The sequence below is a fragment of the Sphaeramia orbicularis genome, chromosome 18 (genome assembly GCF_902148855.1).
Source record: "Sphaeramia orbicularis chromosome 18, fSphaOr1.1, whole genome shotgun sequence".
NCBI classification, from domain to species: domain Eukaryota; kingdom Metazoa; phylum Chordata; class Actinopteri; order Kurtiformes; family Apogonidae; genus Sphaeramia; species Sphaeramia orbicularis.
This window is the reverse complement of record NC_043974.1, coordinates 32,901,595-32,927,217: the sequence shown is the minus strand read 5'-3', so window position 1 is coordinate 32,927,217 and position 25,623 is coordinate 32,901,595. Positions and strand designations below refer to the sequence as shown.

The window sequence follows — 25,623 nt, the reverse complement described above, 5'->3', positions numbered from 1 at the left end:
AAAAAGATCCCATAATGGAATGAAGCATCTAAACCAGGGTTTTCCGATTAACATATTTCTTAAGTATATGTAAACACATCAGATCTGATTATTGCATTTATGAGATTACTAACAGTTATCAGATTTTTATAATCATGTATACAGGCTAAATGACATTATTGCTTCTTTCACATTTTTCTTAGTATTGAAAAAAAGAAAAACTCAAAGATAGGTAGATAGATAGATAGATAGATAGATAGATAGATAGATAGATAGACAGACAGACAGACAGACAGACAGACAGACAGACAGACAGACAGACAGACAGACAGACAGACACCACAAAAACACAACGCCCCCAGCCCTGACTAACAGAAGCATGGAGGCCTAGACATGACTTAACTCATCACCATCTGACCTTCAGTTGTTGTTCAGCTCTAACAGGGTTCCACTCGTTCCGGTGAAGAGCAGCGTGAACCTCTTCAGTGGTTACTCCATGGACCGCTTCCATGACCTGCACAGCAGAACAGGAACCAGTCTACATATTAGGACCATATAATGTCGTAGAATATTTGTCCAAGATCAAGACCCTCACTATGTGTAAGAACTTCTGAGGATGACTTTTGGTTTTAACATGCCCACATATTAGGAACATGCTGAATTCATTGTTTTTTTCTCTGATTTATTTCAATGTATTCATGTAATCTTTTAATATCTCACTTCATGCATATGTAACAACCCTTTCCATTGAAGTTTAATTACCATAGCAATGATGATTATTTCACTGTTAAAGTGTTTCTATGTAGTACTGATAGTCCAAACTCTGACCAGCAGGGGTCAGTCTGGTACCAGAACACACTTAAGACTAAAATGACAAACAAATCAACCCGATGTATCCACAGATTGCATTGGTTTCTGAAAAGTATACATTTCATTGCGTCCACACATCTGTATATGGTATCATTGAGTTTTCTTCCAAAACTAAAACTAATAGATGTTTATTTTGACGGTTAGTCAAAATAACACACTGTCTTATAATCTTCATATGCTGCATCATCTGATAGTTTACATTATAGCTCTGTTAGCTTAGCTCTGTTTGTAGACTGAAAACAGCCACAGAAAAAACATAAATCACCTCTGTTTGCTGTACAGTTTGTGTTGTCAGTAGCTGAACTAAAGATCTGCTTGGAACTGAACAAACAAGGTCAGAACTGTCACAGTTTAGGCTGAATCGTGGATCAACAAAGGTCAAGATTATAACTTTCCATTATAACTTTATGCCTTCATAAGCCTCAGAATCAAGCTCACCCGTGAAGAAGAAATGCGACATTTCAGCATCAAACTCCATTCTTTACAATTACAGCTGTGCCCAGTGGAGAAAACAATAATACTGTTTTCATTATCTTGTCTTTTCTTTGACTCTGACAGTTTTTTCTTGCTGGTTCTCATCCTCAACTTGGCCTTGAGTGACTCACTACTCCCTGTAGTGGTCACATAAACCCCCACTAGTGTAAATAAATTCAGTTCATATCTCTACAGTCCAGTATATTCACATTTTTGGCAAAACTTCACATTACTTTTTACACGTTATTCTAAACACTAATGATAATTAAATGTAATTTTTTAATATTCGAATATACAAAATACTAGGTGTAGCTCCTTTTAAGGTATTGTATCATATCAATCCTATTCTTGTATAAATATTTATAAAACCTGGTCTTGCTGTGTATCTGGTTTGAGTTTGAATATTCCATACTGGGGCAATATCAGTATAATTGCAAAACGCTTCAGTGTAAAGGTTGAGAATTATGAGGATTTAAGGTGATTTTGATCATTTGAATTCAGTAAAGTATTTTTTAATGGTACTTCAATTATATGTGTGTGTGATACCTGAAAAAAAATGGAACTGTATAACCTATTCATTTCATTGGTAATGAAGTAAATGGAGGCATAAAAAAACTCGTAACATGGCCCACATTAATCATCATATGACTGTGTCCTTGACCTAAAGGGTCTAAAACCCTCTGAACTTCTTTTACCTGTGAGATCAGACTGTCTCTCGTGTGCTGAACGTGCGGTGACTTCTCACGGTATCGATCTCGGGTTCGTTCTCTGTTGTCTGCTGCTTCATCCAGCTGGGGGGTGGATCGGGCCATGTGGGCCATCTTAACCAGGTTGGACCCTCCTATGACCTGCTGAGGCGGGGGCTGAGGAGGGTGAACCGGCACTGGCATCATGGGAGGGGCCAGGACCACCTGTGGAGGCCACGAGGAGCCTGGGATCTGCTGGACCGGGGCCCTCCTCTGGGACTTCATGTTCAGACGTTTGAGGTTGGGGGGAGGCGGCCGGGGAGGCGGGACGATGCTGGCCTCGCTGAAGCGACGGGGGTCCTGCTGTGTCACCACGCTACGAGCTGCCATCACACTGGTCAGGGGTCTGCCCTGATGGTCCACTTGGACCCCGACCACTGTCTGAGCTCTGGGCCGGGATCCACCCAGGACCGACTCCAGGCTCCGAGACAGACCTGGAGACGCAAAGAGAGGTCTTTTCATCAGCGGACAGAGAAAATGACACACGTGAGAAAATAAAGATACTCAAACAGTTCACAACAGGAACTGTAGTTTTATTTTATTAACTTTTATTTAAGCAGGAAAAAAATCCCATTGAGATTAAGAACTTCTTTTGTCTCCCACATGTCTCACTGTTATTGTAATGTACTTATTTATTAACTGTTTGTTTCTATATATTGCATAACCTTATTTTTACTTCTAGCCCCCCCACCCCTCAAGGAGCCATTGCTCTTTTATGAGGCTTCATTTGTAAATAATCTGTTCTTAATTGCTTGCCTGGGTAAATAAAGGTTAAATAATACAATTCTTTTACCAGGAAGTGCTGGCCAAGACAGGCAGCAGCAAATACAAAACACAGTTACATGATTACAGTTAAAACACAAATCACGGACACATTTAACAATAATTAGTTAATGACAATAACATTTACGATCAGATTAAGAAAAACCAGTGCAAGTTACGGAATTGCCTCAAGAACCCTCAGTTTGGATTTAAAATCCCTCAATGAAATGAACTCAGTTTCCAGTCTTTGTGCAGATGATTCCATGCATAAGGTGCAGAGTAAACAAAAGCCCTTTGACCCAGTTCTGTACAGTTCTGTACAGTTCTGTACGGGCGTATGGAACAGAAAGCAACAAATGATCATTTGTACAGAGAGAATAAGTATCAGAATTTCTCTTCAAAATTAATGTACAAAGGTAGAAAGGCAGGAGGCTTTAACTTTACCCAGGATTTTAAAAAACCTTTTCACTGAAATTACCTCATAAAAAACTTTCCCTCCACCCCAAACATTCCCTGAAAAAAGTTCCTAGTAGGGGAGACTGGACTTTTCAGATTCCCCAGTGTTCTTGGGGATGGGGCTTTGTGCTGAAGATCACTGATTGGTGTTTAATCCAGTGGAAACTTGTTTATTCCATTTCTACAAGCTTCACTTTGTTTGTGTTTAGATAATTTCGTTAACCTCATAACATAATGGCCTAAGTCATATTTTTGGCCAAATTATGATATCTGCATAAAATGAAGCAGCAATGTTAGGAGAGTAAAGTTAAACAGATATCACAATTTGACCAAACACATGACTTAGGCAATTAATCTATGAGGCTAATGACATGGAAAATGGAGCAAAAGAGAAGCTATGAGAAGTGGACGATGACAAGAGAAAACTACACGCACACAAGAAATTTAAGATGCTAAAACAGTTCAGTGGAGTGATGACAATAGTCCCTTTTAATTCAAATTCTTTAGAACTACCAGATTTCAAATTTTTCTCTTTAAATTTTCATTTTCAGTCACTTGTTGTATGTTGCTGCTGTTACCTGTGAAATTTCCACACGTTGGGATAAATAAAGTCTAATCCTATCCTATCCTATCCTATGTTTTCCACCGCAGGAACTTTAACTTTACCTGGGATTTTGAAAAATCTCAGCACGTTTCCATCAAAATTACCCAGCTAAAAAAAATTTCCCTCAACCCCAAACTGAACGTGTTTTCAACATATTTCTTAAATACACCCAGAAAATACAGAAATTCAGTCAGTAACTCCAAATGACAGAGCTTGATTTGAATATGCTTGCAAGAACTTCGAGGTGCAGTGGAAATGCAAAGCACACAGATTACCAGGAATTCTTTTACCCAGGCAAATAAATTCCTGTTAGTAAAAGTTCCTGGGTACATTGGAAGGAAAAGGGGCAACGGAAGAAGCATTGGTAGTTTACTTTGAAAACATTTTGAAGAGGTGCAAACTTAGAGCTAGTTCTGTCCAGACTTGGATCAAGGCATGTAGAATTTACTCCAATTATTAAAAAAATCTGAAATCATGATCTAAATGTAATGCTCTTGCAGGTCTATGCGTCTGCTTGTATTTTTAGGTCTTACCTGCCATTTTCTGCAGATTAGAGCCCTCCTTCTGCCTGACTGGACCCGACCTCCAGCTGCCACTTCTGCACAGGTCACATGGTAACATATTAGTGCGACAGCTCTGGATCATGAACCATACACACTGACAGAAGGTCAAAGGTCACCACCTCTCAGACTCAGTGAAATCTATTTTTTCATCAGTAACAGTGAGTGTTCTGGAATTTGACATCTTTTCTGTGTTGGGCATTCTCTGTAAACTTAGAAGTGTAATGTAAATAGGTGTGAATGAGGCGTTCACTGACTCGTCCAGGCTTTCTGGGGTTCCCCAGGACTTCTTGGGGTGGAGGTCTCCATGCCCGGTGTGCTGCAGACTGCCCTTCAGAGGGGCCGAGATCAGGGCTGTCGAAGGAGGGGGTGGGGCAGTGCTGCTGGCAGGAATGGTGGTGGGGGCAGCGGGAGAAACCACCGGCATAATGAGGCCCGCGGGGAACCAGCCGACGGAGAGGGTTCGCTGGTTCTGACCCCTCCATTCGCTCATATCCAAACTGTAAAACCAGTAAAGGTAGAGTGGTGAGGGTCTGGTGTGGAAACTGTGATTCACTGCTCAATACAGGAGCATAATCTGGAAAGGTGCATGTATTTAGTTATACTGGGGTTCCAAGCACCTAATAGAATTATTATAACAACAGTAAAACAGGCTGTGGAGACTAAACTGGATGGATTTTAATGGAAGATAAAAGGAAATGATGTCACGTCAACCACAAGGGGGAGCTATTATATGTGAGCACATTTTTCTGAATAACTAATGAATAGTACATGACATTAAAATGCTTTATAGCTACAGGTTTCCATTTCATTTTTGTTTATAAATTATTTGCAAATCTTTTTTTTTTTTTTTTTTTTTTTTTTTTTTTTCATTGGATTTCCGACAAACCTGCTGGAACTTCATAATGAATAGCGCATGTTTCATTTTGTGCATTATGAGTTACATGACTTCTATAATTGTAACCCATCCTCAAACAGCATGAGAGTTTATGCACTTAATGTTTTTCCACTCGTAAATCTCTCGCATCTTTAAATAACATGAAACACTGGGCTCAAGTCATTCTAATTCATTCTGAACTAGGAAGGTCAATTTTTTAGGACTTGTGCACCAAAACACATCTACAACAAAATCTCCTTTGGAAATCTAAAGACAGTGATTTCAACCCACTGTACCTCAGAGTACGACTATTTTTTCTTAAACATTTTTACTTTTGTATGTTTGCATATAAAATAAACATCTCTGTAGCAATAGTTTTTATGGCTTAAAACCTGGGCCATTTGTTCCCAGTGGGAATCATTTTAACGTAACACAAACCAATGAATTAGCCAGTAGCAGAAGTTTCATTCATTTAAACCAAGTTATGATCAGAAAACAGTAAAGGTAAGACAACAGTCATCATCATCTCTTCATAACGGGACCTTTCTTTTTGTTCTTTGTCTTGTTCAGTGAGTTTTAGTGAGTTTTATCAGCAGAAATAATCCTTGGACTGTTGAATCTGTTTAGTGTTAGCTTAGCAGTGCTAAGTCTCATTGGTCTGTTGTTTTATAATATTATTCATGACATACTCTGGTCTCAGACTGTTTGACTAATTTCCATATTTGTCCATTTAAGTGCTTATTGTTTGGATTGTGTTCTGTTTTCGGAAAATTGGTTTTGTTGAGTTTTTAGCTGATGTACTTCTAGCCACAATCATACATAGAATAGCATTAGCATTAGCATAGCTCTGGCTGCCTCAGTAACTGGGGGCAAATGGGTTTAAGAGGCTCCATAAGGGTGTAAATGAATGAATTCAATGTATAAAATTGGATGTGAAGAGTCCTCTAGGGGGAGTACTCCTACAAATTGTAAACTTGTGTTTGTCCTTTTAATTTCTACTAGTTCACCCCATGCATCTGTGTTATATTGCATTAAGAATCGGTCCTGAGTCAGGTGTATGTTTTAGTGCAAAAAAGTCCAATTACGTGAAAATGTTTACATTTACAAACTATTCTTTCATAAAATGTGAATAACCTGAACAAATATGAACAATCCGAAATGTCTTAAAAGAAGTAAGTGCAATTTTATGCCTCTAAAGATTTTAATTTCTATAAATCTTTACTAGAATCTCAACTCCTTAGAAACATCTCTGCTGAATTCAACCAAGCTCTGCCCTGTAACACCACTGAATTAGAACCAGACTGTATGAATGTATGTATGCATGGTGGATTTATTCTTTAAACTTTGCTCACTTTAATCGCGAAGGAGTTGATACTAGTGACTGAATAAATACCCCTGGTCTGTTGTCCTAGAACAGTAAAGGCGCCCGACCTGGAGGACTCCATCAGATTACATGTGGAATGCACCGAAGAGCAGGATGGTTTAATCCTCTGTTTCATCCCAACAAAGGCCCACTGTGTTTCCCCCATTCTTCCCCCCACCCTCCCTCCTCTCACCTACCCGTGGTCTACGACAGTCACTAAGTCATTGGCTGAGAGAACAAGTTTTCTGGCTTCATTGAAGTCCCTCGTTGCCTGCACCTCCATCGGTTTGGCCTATGCAGAAGAAACGACGTAAAGTAACTCAACTACAGACATATGTGTGTATTTTCTGCAGCAGTTAAACCAGCTTTGTCAAACTCAGTTTAGTTCACATTCTACATTCAGCCTAATATGGATAGAGCAGTAAGAGAACAGTGAAAAAAGTAAAATTACATTATGAAAATGTTTACATCTATAGGGTATCCATTAAAAGTGTGAATAACATGAACACCCACAAACTTGAAATTTCTAAAGAAAAATAAGTGCAGTTTTAACAATATTATATAATAATGTCTCAGCTTATCATTTACACATGTATTACAACTTGCAAACACACAAAACATTTAGTAACAGGCAGAATGTTGTTACAATTGCACTTACTTCTCTTAAGACATTTCAGGGTGTTCATATTTGTTCAGATAATTCACATTTTTTATGAAAGGATAGTTTGTAAATGTAAACATTTTCATCTAATTTCACTTCTTCACACCAAAACAGACACCTGTTACTAAATGTTTTGTGTATTTGTAGATCCACTGTGACCTGTAAAGTCAAAATGAGGCTGATTTTAGCCTCAGTATATGGTGTAAATGAGGGGTCAAACAAATGGGTCAATTTATGAAGTGCAAAATTTACACTGAAGACGTTAACGGTCAAAGGTATCAAACTAATTTTTGTTCCAAACTCTACAATTTTTCCAATATCCTGCCTGTTACTAAATGTTTTATGTACATGTAGATCCACTGTGATCTGTAAATTGTAATGCAAATGCGTAAATAATAAACTGAGGCATAATATTGTTGAAATTGCACTTGTTTTTCTTAAGAAATTTCAGGTTGTTCATGTTATTCAGATTTTTTAAAAGAATAGTTTATAGATGTAAACATTTTCATTTAATTTTACTTTTTTCACTCTATAACAGAGAAAATGTTGAGGTGTCATTATTTATAGGTTATTATGATAGTATTTTATGGGTCTGATCATATTGGTCTGTATGTGGAACCTGAACTAAAATGATTTCAACATCCTTGATTGTTAATATCTTCAGTGTAATTTTTGCATTTCACAAATTCATCCCATGAGCTGGATTGGACCCTTTGGTGGGCCGGTTTTGGCCCACGAGCCATATGTTTGACATCCCTGGTTTAAAGCTTTGGAGGTTTCCGTCCACAGACCTCTGCTACTAATGTGGTGAGCTGTCCAAATGTGGGCCTCTCCGCTGGGTTACAGGACCAACACTTCCTCATGATGCCGTACAGTTCCTGTGGACAATCCGGCGGTTTCTCCAAGCGTTCGCCCTCTCGCTCCACACGCCATAAAATCTGAACCAAACACAGTAAATACTGAAACACTGAGTCACATGTCACAAAGACGAACAGCATTTGGGTGGGGAGACACATTCCAAACGTGAGTACAAACATTGACGGCACACTGTGAACTGGTAACACAGTGTTGACAAGCGTGTACCTGTCTGCCCGACAGACCGAACCACGGCTCCTCACAGTAGGTGAACATCTCCCACAGGGTGACGCCTAACATCCAGACGTCGGAGGCGTGGGAGAAGGAGCCCACACGAAGGCTCTCTGGAGCACACCTGAAGGAAAACAGGAACAACAGACACAGAACATTAAACATTACCCTTTCATTAATACCTCTGATATCCTGCCCAGAGAGGCCCTTCATAATCACAGAAAAAAAACATTATCTGCACAGCGCCATAGTAATGTCAGAATGGTTTTCATACAGTTTGTTTTTAACTTTTTTCGTGAGCCGTAAACAAAAATACCAAATACTGTCATATTTTTAACCCTTTAAACGTCATGTCAATATACAACATAAAAATTGGATTACTTGTTTATTTTTGCAGCCTGGCATATGTCAATGATTAACAGCAACATAGCTTAATATGCACTATTATTTTTTTGTGTTAAGTGAAATGATCTAAAATGTGCCCATGTATATTATTTACTGACTTCGGAGAAAGTAATTTACCACTGTTTACCATGTGCTGATTTTAGTGGCTGGATCAGAATTTTAAAAAATATGCAAACGTGAACAACTTTTGAATTATAACCTAATACAAATTGTGAAAAATAATATGACCTTTTATAACATAAATAGTAAAGTGTGTATAATATGCTCACCCAAATACAAGAAAGTTAACTTGAACAGGGTCCTCCACAAACCATTTCTAACCTTCTATGTCTTACTGTTTTGTGTGGATTTTTACCTCCTGTCTTTTTCTTGCTCTTTGAGATTTGTCTATCAAAGATGTTTTGTAAAATGTTTTACAGATAAAATTTATTATTATTATTATTATTATTATTATTATTATTATTATTATTATTATTATTATTATTATCATCATTTTGAAGCGTGTATTTAATCATAAATCAACCCATTACATAATACAACTGGTTACATGTTCAGTCAGTCTTTGCATGTTTGATAAAGACTCTGACTAGTAGAACAAAGGGTCTTCCGAGTTACGTATGTGAAGAAATCCACATGCTTTTTTTCCCCGGTGTACGACCAGATTTGTGTCAGACCCTGGTCATTTGTTAACGTTATTCAGCTCTGTTTCAATGTAACATAAGCTCATCTAATGGTGGCTAATGCTAAATATTGTTTCAGCTGTAAAAGAGTAGAAGCAATTATGGATGTAGTAACTGAGAAAGTTGCAGAAGGTGCTCAATCTGTTCACACATTGGAAATAAGAAGTGATAAATGCATCTAAGTATTCACAGAATATAGATTTTGAATTCTTAACTCATGAACTGATTCCACATTTGACTGGTTCAAGTGTCAATGACTTGTTCATTGTTAGGAATTTCAGTCTCTTTAGTTTTCCCAGTCAGATTCCATTCTATACCCGACATCCACTTCAGCATTTTTCCCTTTTCTTCCATCAGTCCTCACCAGGCAAATGGGATCCGTCTGTGCGCTGACATGACGTAATGATCGGCCTCGTGGCTCAGGCCCCTCATCAGACCGAAGTCGCCGATCTTGACCATCTCCCTGGACGCCAGCAGGACATTCCTCGCCGCCAGGTCCCTGTGGATGAAGCGGCGGCTCTCCAGATATTCCATACCGGCCACAATCTGGGTGGAGAAGAGCCAGAGACGCAGAAGGGGGTACTCAAACTGACGCGAGCGGAGGGTGTCATAGAGTGAACCTAAAGCAGCCAGCTCAGTCACCTGGAGGAACACAGAAAAACACATTTTAGGACTTTAACCCCTTACTGTCTAAATTTATTTACAATTATAGAGAAAAAACATTTTAGGTTGTTGCTGTGATCCTAAATCAAATGGAGATTGTTAATGTGAATATAGCACCTACAATAACTACGATGCAAATTAATGACGATAACGTCATTATAGTAATCATTTCCTTAACACTGACTGTCAAAAATTTGCATCAAACTGTTTCAATTATGAAATCAGCTGAGATAATCCCCCAATGCTGGTTCAGTCATATTTGTTACATACCTAGTCAAGACACTGAAAATAATTTTGTGGCATTAATAAATCCATCTCCTGAGACAAGAAAAGCTGTTTTGTTACTTTTTCACCACTATTAAAAATTATGCCTGGTGTTGTAAATTTGCATCATACTCAAATTTCTACCTATTGTATGTGCTATAATATAGTAATTAACACTCTGCATTTAATTTAATATCTACTTCAAAGCAAAAACACAAGTAATTTATTCTTTAATATACTTGTACATAAATTCAGGTGTTAAGGGGTTAAACAAATTTTCCAGTCTCAGGTATGTAGATTATTTTATTGACGCTGCTGTTGATCAGTTATTCCAAATGATCCAACTATCAGTAGAATGTAATAAACTTAATAAAACCGTGTGTGTGTGTGTGTGTGTGTGTGTGTGTGTGTATATATATATATATATATATATATATATATATATATATATATATACATACATATATATATGTATATATATATATATATATATATGTATATATATATATATATATATATATATATATATATATATATATATGTTATTTTTCAAATAAACTTATTGTTAGCCTCATAGCATAATAGCATAATTGCCTAAATCAGTGATTTACATATGATGGGTCATGACCCAAAAGTGGGTTGTAAACCCATTTGCCTTTGCCTGGGCAAAAAATAATGTTAAGAAACAAGTCCTATGCTTTATTTTTTGTGGAGCTGACAAAAACCTCAGTGTGTTTAATGCTTGAATAAGTGACTGAATGCTCTTTTAGCTTTGTAGTTTTGGTTAAAATGTATCCCATTTTGGCGTTAAAGGAATATTTCCACCTACTGGTAAGCTTGGTTTATCATTAAACTTGTCTTCTGTGTTTTCATACTGTGATATTCTGTATTATCACAGGTTCAGAACACACCATCTCTTCATTGAATATGTTTGTATAATATAAAAGTTTAACTTTTATCAGTTTGAGTCATGGTTTGTCATTGAGGGGTGATAGTGGGTCCTGAAGCCAGACCAGTTGAGAACCACTGGTCTAAATCATATATTTGGCCAAATTATGATTTCTGCATAAAATGAAGCAGCAGTTTTAGGAGAGTAAAGTTATGCAAATATCACAATTTGGCCAAAAATATGTCTTAAGATATTGATAATTTTGACTGATACCATTTGATTGTATTCTTCCTTGTCTCAGTGGAACAGTACAGATTCACAGTAGCCTACATGGAGTTAACAGGTTCTATTTGGACAGAACCAAACCTCCACATGTCTTACCATCTTCAGGGGCTGTGTGAGCACCACGCCGTACAGTCGGATGATGTTGGGGTGGTCTAAGGACTGCATGGTGGTCACCTCTTGGAGGAAGTCGGTCAGGGTTTCGGTCTGCCTCGACATGCTGCTCCTGAGAGACTTCACCGCCACTTGGAGCTGAAACAACACAAACAAGTCAAACCTCTGAGGTCTCCATCTGTAAGTGATTCGATGTAAGAGGACATAGTTTACCCCAGTAACAGACTACCTGGAGCTAAAGCGGCCCAGGCTTTATTATACCCTGGGTATGTTATAGCCTAGGCCAATTCATGCCCCTAAAGCCTGATTATATCCTCATATCTGTAGTGTTGATTGAAATACACAAGAATTATTTAATTTTTCAACAGTTTATTGGGGGTTCAGCTTTGTCAGGTAAGTTATGTGAAAAAACTAACTTAAAATTCTAAACACTTCAACCAGAAAAACTTAAATCACTAAAATATTACACTTCCACAAAGATCTAAACTTACGACCACTTTGTGTGTTTAACTTTGAACATTTATATTGTAATGAGGACTTGCTAGTCTTATAATTTGAAGTTTCAGGACGTTATGACTTTTATTATATTATAAACAGTCAAATTAATTGAACATTATGTTACAATTACATTATAATGTGGGTCTGTGTTTTTATTTTAATGTGTGAACAATAGTGAGAAGTGTGGCCACAATCTTAGATTTCCATCCATCCATCCATCCATCCATGTGGAAGTCTAATATTTTACTGGTTGTTTTTCTGGTTGGAGTAATACAAGTCTATAGGTCGGGTCTACTAAGATCCCATTTTGCATATACTAATTTGCATGCACAATCTAGAATTTTGTGTGTGGGGTTGAACCGCACTTTGTGGGTTATTTACTAAGAGTGGTTGTGTAAATGACAACAAGTGCAAACGTGTTGGAGACACACCTATTTAAATGAGGGTTTTTTTGTTGGTTTGCAGCATGGTGAGTTTGGAGAGACGAGCGCAAAGCTAAATTCGACCTTATAGAACAAGAGGTGTTGGTAGAAGAAGCAAATAAACACTTCAATGAGCTACAGCAAAGAAGCCTTGTTTGGCCTCATTCAAGGAGTCCTGAGTGTGTGGAAACCTAATAAACCTGGCCATCCAGCATGACGTGACATTTAGGATTTCAGACAGCACATCTGAAAAAGGGGGTTGGCAGATCCCAGCTGTAACAGCTACCATACGCTGGAATGACCAAGATGCAAAAAAAATTTAAACTTGCCAGAAGTTTTGTCATTGCAGGTATTGCACGACTCCTTCTCGTGGCTCCAAACCTGCTCTGACTTCCTCCAACAGTGCCAAAATGACAAGGCTGGATAGGCCATATGCTTTAATGAGTGTTTCCTCATTCATTCCAGAAATGTTCACACAAGGGTGAAAAATGCATTCCCTGTGTCTTGTTTCATTGTTTCAATGTTATGTCTCCTTCTTGTGACAATAACCGCAGCCATGTGTGTGCAATTATGCATACAAACTGTTTGCACCTCCCTTTGACACGTGTAAAATATAGACACAGTTTCTATGAGCAAAATTGCTTTTGGGTTTAATAAATCACTTTGTGTGTGCTAAATTAATAGATTTACATTTTCTCCAGCACATGCACAATTGCCTGTAAACGCCCCATATTGCATATTCACTGCCACAAACATACTAACTGAATGCAGACGCGCTATTTTGAACCTTTGAAAGATGCAACCCTTAGTGCGCACTGTTAGTAAATCAGTTTGTACATTTTTTCGATGCACGCAAACCTTTAGTAGATTAAGCTTTAACTCAGTTTTGTCACTTAACTTATCTGACAAAGCTGAACCCCCGATAAAATGTTGAAAAATTAAGTAATCCTTGTGTATTTCACTCAACACTACTGATATCATGGGGGTTTAATCTGGCCTAGGCTGCTTCAACCCCAGGTATAGTCTGGACAGGGGGTAAACTACAGCCTGTTACACCAGGTTTACTCTGCTACACCAGGCTGAGGTCCTCACCACCCTCCCTGTCGGTGTGTGCCATTCCCCCCTCTTCACAACGCCGAACGACCCCGAGCCCAGCTTCTCCCCCAGGATCAGCTCACTGTCCTGGATCAGACAGGGCAGGGCCCGGCTGCTGCTGTCCTGGTTCTGAGCAGGACTTCCTCCGGTCCACTGGTCGCTGTCCACACTTCGGCTGTTGAACACCTGCATCCACAGATGAATGAATGAATGAACCGAATGTACAGATGTGATGTTCAGCTCATATTTAACACGATGTAGGTGAGTTGATACCTTTGCCATCCATGATCGTGACCGGGAATTTGTTTTGTAGCGTTTCAGAGCCTCCCACAATCTTCTCTGTGCTGATGGAGGACAAAAACAGATCCAAAGTCAGGGTTTTATTATATAGTTCAGTTTACTTCCAGTTGTACATATTTATTGTCATTTTTACTGAAAAGATATTTTTCTGCTGACAAAATATCAATACACTGCAATAATGTCCTTATTAATGACATTTCTATTATGGAGAATTGGTGTATTATCCATCCATCCATCTATTCGTCCATTCATCCATCCATTCATCATTTATCTATGATTATCCGTCCATCCATCCATCCATCCATCCATCCATCTATCCATCTGCCACTCCATCCATCCGTCCGTCTGTCCGTCCATCATTCCATCCATCCATCCATCATTTGTCTATGATCATCCATCCATCCATTCGTCCATCCATTCATCATTTATCTATGATCATCTGTCCATCCATCCATCCATCTATCCATCTGCCACTCCATCCATCCGCCCGTCTATCCGTCCATCATTCCATCCATCATCCATCCATCCATCCATCCATCCAAAGCTGCAGTGGTAGTTTGAACCCTTCATGGTCCACACAGACACTCACCCGGTTTGCTGATGCCGATCTGCTCCAGGTCCGACTCTTTGACGTAGGCGAAGTGTTCGATGCGGGTGATGTTAAGTCCATCTCTGACACGCAGGTAGAAGTTCTCCAATTGGACCTCAGCCAAGAGTTGGTACAGCCACTGAGTGTCCTGGTCCATCACCATGACCCGGCCACCCGGCGCCGACCTGCCTGAACACAAAGGCCAAAGGTCAGAGGGCAACATCAGCACTTTCACCAATTTACTTCATCTGTTTTACTTTTCTTGCCCTGGAAAAGTAAACTGAACTTTCTACCATGATCTGAGACCTGAAAAACCCAAAGCTGGTCCATCCAATAAAAACACTCCCATCTCCGCTTTGTTTCCATGGCAACTTAACAAAAGATTCAGAATACTTTTTTAATCCCAGGGGAAATTGTTGTGTGTTACAGTTGCTTTATGCAAGTATAATAAAAATATCAGGAAATAAATGATCAATACTAAAATAAATAAAGAAAAAAATACCTGTTCATCCACTAATCCTATCAATACATGTAAATAATTGGTGTACAATGCAGTTTGTCATAGTTCATGGTCATCACATACGACCCATTTGGATGTTCAGAGGCTCAGTAGTGAACGGAGAAACATTGTCACTTTCTACAACATAAATGACACTGGTTTTTATAGATTAAATAATAACTAAAATGTACAAAAACAAACAATTTACAAAACTAGAAAAGCACTCGGAGAGCGCAGACTTCCGCCAAGGCAGATCAGTGCACCCCCGATCATCACCAAAATTTAATCATTTGTTCCTTGTGCCAGTATCAACATTTCCTGAAATGTTCATCCAAATCCATCCATAACTTTTTGAGTTATCTTGCACATGGACAGACAAACAAGCAAACAAACCAACCAACGCCGGCAAAAACATAACCTCCTTGGCGGAGGTAATAATAAATAATATGAAATAAGCAAAAAAATGCTAAAAAGAATAAAATAGCCACAAAATAAGCAAAAACAGCCAATGTAATCATTGAAACAAAAAAAAACTGAACACTAAATCAAACAAAAAAATTAGATACATGAACAAAATAAGCCACAAACTCAACAAAATTGAAGAAAAAAAAGAACAAAATAGGCATCAAAATAATATAAATAAATAAAATAATAAATAAAATGAATAAAAAGAAACAAAATGAATAAAAATGAACAAAATAAGTTGTTGTATCAGCTCAATGAATGATATATTTTGCTGAAAATGTCACTTTTTTTTCAGTTTTCTCTGTTTTGATCTAATAACCTTTGAATTTACTCTAAGCTTCTATAAACATCTACATGATCAGTGAATTAAATATTGGAAAATACATGATTTATACTGAAAAATGCAAAATACAGAGAATAATACAATAATAAATGGTGATAAATCACTGAGGAAACATTAAATGTGGAGAAAAAATCATTTGAAAGTCAACATAAACTACTTGCCGGTCTTTGAGAGTTAAGTGACTCATGTTAAACCTCGGAGGCGACTTATTCCTGAGACATTAAAGGAAACATTATCTTGTTGGTGGATCCAAGGCACCAGTTCAACCGGATCCTGTTCATGTGTTTATGTTTCTACTGCGTTACTTAACCTGAACTCTGATCATTTTCACTTTCTGCGTCTAGCACTAGTGTTATGTAAGAAAATACTTTTACTCCAGTATTGTACTTGAGTTTTACTTCAACATTTCTTTTTAGTGAATGTTAGAAAAGTGTCAAGAGCTAAAAACAGGAAAAAAAACAGAGACTATCAGGAAAAAGCATCGTCACAAAGCAGTAGAATGTAAAAAGCATGTGAATGCATCATACAGTTGCGAAAAAAAATATTAGACCACCCTTGTTTTCTTCAATTTCTTCTTCATTTTAATGCCTGATACAACTAAAGGTACATTTGTTGGACAAATATGATAACAACAAAAATAGCTCATAATAGTTTAATTTCAGAGCTCATATCTATCCATTTTCCATGGTTTTCTTGATAATAACCAAAATCACTTCAGTTCTAACATCAATAGCTATGGCATTGTACTGACAAAAACAGTGCTTTTAGGCATTCCATGTTTTCTTTTCTGTCTTAGTCACATGATACACACAGGAGTTAGTACTTGATTACATAACCATTGTTTTTAATGACTTTTGATGGTCTAATAATTTTTTCGCCACTGTAATTTTGCAGCTGCAGCTTCATTGTCGATTAATCTATTGACTGTTTCCTTTATTAATGGATTAGTTTTTTGGTTGAGGAAATGTTACAAAATGGTGGGAAATAGTGATTAGTGTTTTCAAGACAAAGATGACAATCCTGACAACCTAAAAATATTCAGTGTACTGTGATAAAAATGTAAAGAAACCAAGAAAAATACTCATTTAAAAGACTACAATATAACAAGTTCAATTTTCACAACAGTTGAAGATTAATGTAATAGTCAACTGATCAATTGTTGCAGCTCTTTTAATTAGAGGTGAAGTGATAGCGGCTACAAGGAAAAAGATGAAATCATGGTGATAAATTTTGACAATGAAAACACATTATTGTGGCTTGAATCACTTATTTTTCACTATATTAGAAACTGGTTGAACTCAATCCCAGTCAGTAATAAATCAATATGTTAGTAATAATGTTTAAATGATATTCACAAAAACTTTACCAAATTTACATGAGAATCATTTATTTTCATTTAAACTGTCAATGTCACCTTCTGCTAATTATAAAATATGCTTTAAACACTCAGACAATTTCTCCTTGGAATTTTTTTTTAAAAACACTGACAGGAAACATGTTACTGTAATAATCATAATGATCTCAAGTTTAAATAGACAGTGAGAAACGCAGAAGATTGTGGTGGTTGTAGATTTATTTTTAGTCTCTATTGTTAAAACTGCACTTATTTTTCTTGACAAATTTCAAGTCTTTTATGGTTGTTCATATTATTAACATTTTTTTTTAAAGGTTAGTTTGTAGGTGTAAACATCTTCATCATGTCATTTTACTTTTTTCACTCAAAAACATAAGAGAAAACTTTGGAGTTGACATTATTTATAGGTTACTATGTTATTCTTTTAGTGGTCCAACCCATTTGAGACCATATTAGTACTGATCTAAAATGAATTTGACAACCCTGATCTGTGGTGTAATGAAGTTGAGTCCTGTCTATTTCCTGGAGAGAGAAAAACTTCAACAATAGTGACATAAAGTTAACCCAACAGACAAAAATGTAACACAATATAATTATCTGGTGGGAAAATGTCATGAACTTTGAAGCCCTAGTGTTAAACTAGAAGTAGAAATGAGGCAGATTCTTCTGTTGTTGAATCTGTGAGTAACATAATGATGTTAAAATTAAAATTATTTTTCTTTAAAAAATTTCAGGTTGTGCATGTTCACATTTTTTAAAAGATAGTTTGGAGATGTAGACATTGTCACACTGTAATTTTACTTTTTTCAGTCTAAAAATAAAGAAAAGTAGCTGACATTATTTATAGTTTATTATTTTACTGGTCCAGCCAATTTGAGATCGTATTGGGCTGAATGTGGAATCTGAGCTAAAGTGACTAAAGTAGGGTCCTGTCTATTTCCTGGAGAAAGTGAAACTTCATTAGTGGTGGCATAAAGTTACAACAACAAAAATATTATAATTATTTGGACAGGAAATTATCATGAACTCAGACTCAACTCAAAAGTAGAAATGAGGCAGATTCTTCTGTTGTTGAATCTGTGAATAATATAATAATGTTAAAAAGCAATTATTTTTCTTAAGACGTTACAGGTTGTTTTAATGAATAGTTTGTAGATGTAAATGTCGAGGCCCAAAACGGAATCTGTCCCGATTCAGAATCGGGCCGGCAAATGATCCATAATTCCATAATTTGTCAAATATACATATATTTGAGTATATTTAAGAGAACACAAAAACCTTTGATGAAGCCATCAAAGACTGTAGGTGTGAATATTCAAAGAAAAGGTGTTAAAAGGATAGAGGTGAGAAAATGTTCTAAGCAAACATGTCAATGACTATGAACATGTCTAAGACTTCAGTGCAAGTTTGATTGCATTTTCAACAATGTGACATTTCTGGTCTATTAGTGCTGATTTACATTTTCAGTCTTACATACCTTGAGTAACTATTGCCAATTTCAGTCGATTTCACTGTACCATATATTGGTGGGGAGTACCACTAGGTTCTATTTGTAAATAAAGTGTATTATAGTTTACAATTAAAATGTTGTTTGTTTCATTTTTTTTTTCATATATTTGCAAATTCCATGTATTGATTTTTGTAATAATTTAGATCATTTGCATTAAACATGGTATAAAAATAACATTATAGCAGCAGGATTCCATTCTAGGCCAGCCCAGAATAGAATTCCAATCTGGGCCGGCTCGATTCTGAATCGGGACAGATTCCGTTTTGGGCCTCGACATAAACGTTTTCATATAATTTTCATTTTTCGTTTCAATTTTCGTTTCATGTAATTTTACTTTTTTCACTCGAAAACATAGAGAAAAGTTTGTCGTTATCATTATTTATAGGTTATTTTGCATTATTATCCTAATGTGGAACCAGAACTAAAACAATTTTGACACCCCTGACCTATGGTGTAATGAAGTAGGGTCTTGTCTATTTCCTGGAATGAGTGAACTCAACTTTCAAGCCCCTAACATCAAATTTAAAGTAGAAATGAGGCGAATTCTTCTGTTGTTGAACCTGTGAGTGTTTTCTCTTCCACCGTGCCACCATAAAAGGCTCTTATCAGCGTTTGTAGGAGGCCTTTACACCCCCGTCAGCCTCCACCCTGAGAAAAGTTAACATCTCCACTAAACGACGGGGGGTTGAAGCAGAACTACCATCACTGTGAACATTCTCACCACTGAATCCAGAGAAGAACCAGAGGGTACGAGCCTGGACTTGTGTTATTATCCAGGGACAACTCCCAATTAAAACCTCACCCAAACAGACCGATCAGCAGACAAGTTCATCACAACACAAACACACCGAGCTCTGTATGTGCACACGGATCAATGTTTAACTCCTGTCGACCTCCGAGAGTCCAAACACTCCAGGGAAAAACGATCAGGTATAACAAAGGCTCATTTACAGTCAACGGATCAGAACATCAACAGGTCCAGAAGCAGATTCAGGAAGTATTCACCAACAACAAAACGCAATAAATGAACTAAAACACATCATCAATTACCAGAAAGTTCACATTTTTACTTACATTTCATATCACTAACAGACTATATATCCAAGGCTATGTTCAGACTGCAGACAAATGTGGCCAAATCTAATTTTTTTGCCCATATGTGACCTGTATCTGATCTGTTTGAACAGCACTAATCAGATTTTTTCAAATTCGACCCATGCCACTTTCATATGTGGTCCTAAATCCGATACACATCTGATATTTTGCAATGTGACTTCAGTCTGAATGGCCAGGTCGCATTTATCCAAACTTTACATCATTGAAATGCGACAAACGTCACAATTCTGCGTCCCAGTAGGACGAGTGGCGGGAAAAACATATTTACTTCTTTTAACACAGTGCATGCCAGCGTGGTCCCGTATTACGCTGGCACGGCGCCAAGAGTGCCAAATTCAGACCACAGCACTCAGTACACTGAACTGACACAGAACTGAGAAGTCCCACTGCACACTGCTGCCTCTAACATGTAGCTCCGCCCACCTTCTCCAGCCTCACTGAATGCACAGAGCAAAGAACGCCTTAAAACAACATATAGAGCACAGGTGTCAAACATGCGGTCCGGGGGCCAAATCTGGCACCAGTTCGGCCCCTGGGATGAATTTGTGAAATGTAAAAGTTATACTGACGATATTAACAATCCTTTTAGTTCAGGTTCCACATTCAGACCAATTCAATCTCATAATAACCTATAAATACTCACAACTCAAATTTTTCTCTTTGTAAGTGTAACTACAACCTGAAATGTCTAAAGAGAAGTGCAATTTTAATAATATTCCACCTTTTACTAAATATTTTGTTTATCTGTAGATCCACTGTGATCTGGAAGTTATAATGTACATGTGGAAATGATAAACTAAAACATAATAATGTTAAAATTACAATTTTTTTTTCAGTTTGTTCATGTTATTCACATTGTTTGAAAGGTTAGTTAGTAGATGTAAACATTTTCATCATGTAATTTTACGTTTTTCACTGTAAAACATTGAGAAAAGTTTGGAGTTGACATTATTTATATATTATTATGTTATTATTTTACTGGTTCGGCCCACTTCAGATCAAATTTAGCTGAATGTGGCCCCTGAACTAAAATGAGTTTGACACCCCTGATATAAAGTGTTTAGAACAATAATTCCTATTCAAAACTATATACTATCACTAGTTTGTCATTTCTTCCAAGTGCCACAGTACTGTGGCAGTAGCCATTGCCTTTTTTGTTTTTTGCCATTTTCAGTTTTTTTATGTAGTTTTTGTTATGTTTCATCTTAGTTTTCATCTTTTTCATTTTGTTCCTATTTTTCAGCTTTTAAATATTTTTTCATCTGGTGTGTTTTCTATAGTTTTTACCTCTTTTGTAGGTTTTTTTGGTGGTTTTTATCATATTATATCTTTGACATAGTTTCGTTTTCTTATTGCATCTTTTTAGTCTTTTAAATTGTTTTTATCTCATCGCACCTTTACACGGCTTTTGTTATGTTGCGGTTTTTTTCTGTAGTTTACATCTTTTACATCTTTTGTGCTGTTTTGTTTTTTTGATAGTTTTAATTTTTCAACTTTTACGTAGTTTTTATCTTAGTGTGTTTTTTAACATAATTTTCATCTCTTTGTTATCATGATATGTGTTTATATCATGGTAATTATTCTAATTATACTGTAAATTTGCATTTAGTTATGTCTTTTATTTTGTTTTACATCATATTATTTTACTTTTTAAATATTTTTCCATTGTTTTCATTTTGTTTCACCTGATTTGACTTTTACATATTTATTGTTATTTCACCTTTTTATGTTGTTTTTTTTTCATTTGGTTCCATCTTTTACAATGTTTTGCATGTTATTTTTATCCTCATCATGTATTTTAGAAACATTTTAGTGTTCTCTGGCTTTATACATTATACATTTACTTATCACTTTATACTGTTTTTCATGTTGTTTCATCATAACCTTTCACACAATTTTTTTCGCTGTTTTATGATTTTACATTTTTCATTTAATCGCGTCTTTTACGTTATCTTATATGTATTGTTACATATTTCAGAATAATTTCATCTTTCACTTTGTATCTTACGCATTGATTTTCATTTTGTTTCATCAGATTCTTTGACATTGTTTTTGTTTTGTCTTCTTACATTTAGAACACTTTAGTCTTCTTTAATTTTATTTATTACCTATTATTTACTCATCTACATTGTTTTTCATTTTGTTTAATCTCATATATATACTTTAACACTTTAAACTCACTACTATTCGTCTGTTTTCTTCAACTTTCACTCAAACTCTAATCAAAAATAAACAAATGATTAATCTTTCATGGTGATAATGATCTGTATAGAATGAAAATCCACCTGCTCTATTTTTAACCTGAGCTCTGCTGTAGTACCCAACACCCAAACCTGTACTTTAGTACTTCAGTAAAAGTACTCCACTACTTTACATCAAAGTAATCATTTGAAACAGTAATTTATACTGTAAACTGATTTTGTTAATACTAAAACAAAGCTGTTTCAACCTATTTTAATGGTTTATTTCCATCACAAACAGCCTTTATGGGATTAGTTTCCTGACTTTAGGTTTACCAGGACTAACATGTAACCAGATAACTGGTTAATCAGATTACCTGACTAGTCTCCCGTTGGTCAAACTGTTGGTTCTCCGGTTCTTCTCGGTTCTTTTACCCCCAAACCACCCCAGACCACAGATCCATATCGGTACTGAAACCAGCTCCACCGCTCCTCAACCGAGCCTCGTCCTCCAAACCTCCAAACCTCCGTCCCGGTCCTAAATCCGATCCGATCCGGTCCAGTCCACGCTGTGAAACCAGATCCAGGAGCCCGGTTCTGTGTGGTTCCAGGTCCTCGGTGCGTCGGCCACCAGTACCTGTGTTTTCCTGCCGTTTTCCTGCGCCCTTTTCCAGGTTCTTCGACAGGACCACACCTCTTCCGGACTCCTCACACCTGCACCCGGACGGTCCTCCTCCAGATCCGGCCTGGTCCAGTCCGGTCTGTGGACCAGATCCGTGCGTAAAACCAATCCATAATAATGACGCACGGATGGTTTTAAAGCCTGAAGGACTTTAGGACCAAACAGGAAATGTCTGATGTAATTTATGTCTTAAAGATTTTTATATTGTGTACGTCTGGTTAATTTTCTACTTTGTTTATTTCTTTATTATATTCTTCATTTTCTTTATTATTTTTGTTATTTTTTCATCTTCTAATGTTCTTTTTGTTCATTATTTTGTTCATATTCTATATTATTTTGTTCATTTCTTTCATTGTTTTCCTCATTTTCCTCATTATTTTTTATATATATATATTTTAGTTAATTTCTTTCATTTTCTTCATTATATTTTTTTTTATTTTCTTTATTATTTTGTTGTTTTCATCTTCTTCACGATTCTGTTCATTTTGTTCATTATTTTGTTAATATTCTATATTATTTTGTTCATCTCTTTCATTGTTTTACTCATTTCCTTCATTTTTTTGGGTTCCTTTCATTTTCTTTATTATATTGTTAATTTTTTCATTTCCTTTTTATTTTGTTCATTTTCTTCATTGTTTTGTTCATTTTCTGAATTAATAATTACATCTTGATTTTTTCAGTCTCTAATTATTTTGTTAACCTTTGTTTATTTTCTTCAGAATTCTGTCCATTTTCTTTTTTTTTTTTCTTCCACTTTTGTTGTGTCTTATTCTCCTTTGTAACTTTTTGTTCATTTTCGTCATCATTTTTTCCATTTTCTTCATTATTTTTATCATTGTCTGATTACTTTCATATCATCAGTGTATTTTGTTTTCATTTCCATATTTTGGATTTTATTTACAGCGTCTCCTGTGCAAGGTACAACAAGATGATTTCTATATATCACTAACCTCATAGCATTACCAAATTGTAATATCTATAACTTTACTCTCCTAATAGTGCTGATTCTATTTTTTTTTTTTTTTTTTTTTTTCCAGATATCACAATTTGGCCAAAAATATGACTTAAACAATTATGCTATGAGGTGAATGATATGTTTGTTTGAAAAATAACATACAATAATGAAAAAACTTTTTTTTTTTTTCAGTCTAAATATAATAAACCTGAGTCAGAAAATGACCTGAATTAGAATTTCAACAACATATTAGTCATTGGACTGATTACAGTTTAATCATCAGATATTTTCAGTCCATTATTCATGTTTAATTCTCAGGTGAAACTTGCCATGAGCTGAATAAAGACAGTTCAATGGTTTTGTGTCTCTGTGTTTCAGTCTTCATACCTGCTGCTGTAAAACGGGTTTGTCTGGATTGTCTGTAACCTTTCCCACGTGGCGGTGGAGGTGAATGCAGGAGCTGGACCTGCTGCACTTTGCACTTCCTGGTACAGTATCTGTGGTGGAGCTGCAGAGTGACTCAATTCCAACACAATGGGCTTCCACTCAGAGACAGGAGCCACCTCTCAGATCTGTTTTCACCTGATTCATGGACATCCAGCCAAACACAAACACTTCACAGGTGTTTGTTCAAGGCAGGAAGACATTTACATTTACAAACACAAGCACAAGGCGGAGGAAGAATTACTGGTGTGTTGTATGTTGTATGTTGCTGCTGTCACCTGTGAAATTTCCCCATAGTGGGATCACTAAAGTCTTATCTTATCTTATCTTATCTTATCTTATCTTATCTTATCTTATCTTATCTTATCTTATCTTATCTTATCTTATCTTATCTTTAAAACCTGACTTTTCTCAAACTCTTTTTCAGACCCAGAATGCACTGAGGTGATTTTTGTTATTGGGTTATTAATTTGTGTATTATGTTGTCCATTTTTGTTCATTTTCTACATTTTTTTTTTTTTTTATTTTCTTCATTATGTTCTTAAAATTTTTCATTTTTTGGACTATTTTCTTCATTTCTTCATTATTTTGTTGATTATTGTGTTAATTTATGTCCATTTTCTTCATTATTTTGTTCGTGTTATAATTATTTTGATTATTTTCTTCATTGTTTTATTCATGTTCTTTATGATTCTCTTTATTTTCTTTATTATCTTGATTATTTTCTTCATTTTCTCATTATTTCTTTCATTTTATTAATTATTTTACCAATTCATGTTGATTTTCTTCATTATTTTGTTCATCGTTGTTCATCTTTTTCCCATACACTGATTATTTTTGTTAATGTCTTGGTGTTTAGCTCATGTTTGATAATTTTCTTAATGATTTTGTTTATTTTTTAAATCAAACCTAAAATTTTTTAATTGCGTTCATTTTTGTTAACTTTCTGGAGCTTTTTTTTTTTTTTTTTTTTTTTTTTTTTGCTCATTATTGTGGTTATTTGTTATCGTTTTCACAGCTTACTTTGTTTGCATTTTCTTTCTTTCCCATATTAAACCAAAATGGACAAATCATTTCACTCTTCATTCTTATACATCTTATTTTCTATGTTTAACCAGACCAAAATGTATTGATTTGAAATTTCCGTTAATTTTTACATTTTTCCTGATTTTTTTCAGAATATTCAGGCTTCAAGTGAAAGATGAATGTCTTGATTATATAACTGTTACTCTGAGACCATTTACAATCATTACATCATATTTACCACAAATTTAGCCAAATTTATCCTTTTTCAGACAATGTGACTGACTCCCAAAGTGCAGTGATTTACAGAGTTTTAACCAGAAGCCTCAAAGTAACAGGACTTCCATCCACCTGTAACATTAAACTCTGCTCAAATCCAGAAAATGCCATTTGCATCACTGTTTTCCCACACT

General features: G+C 36.0%; 1 protein-coding gene across 4 annotated transcripts in view; it reads right to left on the bottom strand.

Moving 5' to 3' along the window:
• The window catches only part of tnk1 (tyrosine kinase, non-receptor, 1), a 24,104-nt gene extending 1,294 nt beyond the window's left edge, over positions 1–22,810 (bottom strand). The window contains exons 1-13 of one of the 4 annotated variants that reach the window (XM_030162734.1): positions 22,484–22,808; positions 14,640–14,828; positions 14,024–14,094; positions 13,748–13,936; positions 11,721–11,873; positions 9,888–10,165; positions 8,436–8,562; positions 8,144–8,290; positions 6,889–6,983; positions 4,709–4,951; positions 4,425–4,489; positions 2,019–2,503; positions 398–493 (exon numbers count right to left, since the gene is read on the bottom strand). In XM_030162734.1, coding sequence (XP_030018594.1) covers positions 398–493; positions 2,019–2,503; positions 4,425–4,489; positions 4,709–4,951; positions 6,889–6,983; positions 8,144–8,290; positions 8,436–8,562; positions 9,888–10,165; positions 11,721–11,873; positions 13,748–13,936; positions 14,024–14,094; positions 14,640–14,802 — 2,112 coding nt within the window. In that variant the 5' untranslated portion in view covers positions 14,803–14,828; positions 22,484–22,808. Of the gene's footprint in view, positions 1–397; positions 494–2,018; positions 2,504–4,424; positions 4,490–4,708; positions 4,952–6,888; positions 6,984–8,143; positions 8,291–8,435; positions 8,563–9,887; positions 10,166–11,720; positions 11,874–13,747; positions 14,095–14,639; positions 14,829–22,483 lie in introns of those variants that run through there. The other 3 variants (XM_030162732.1, XM_030162733.1, XM_030162735.1) reach the window with 3 other exon arrangements.
• Between the last annotated feature and the right edge of the window lie 2,813 nt (positions 22,811–25,623).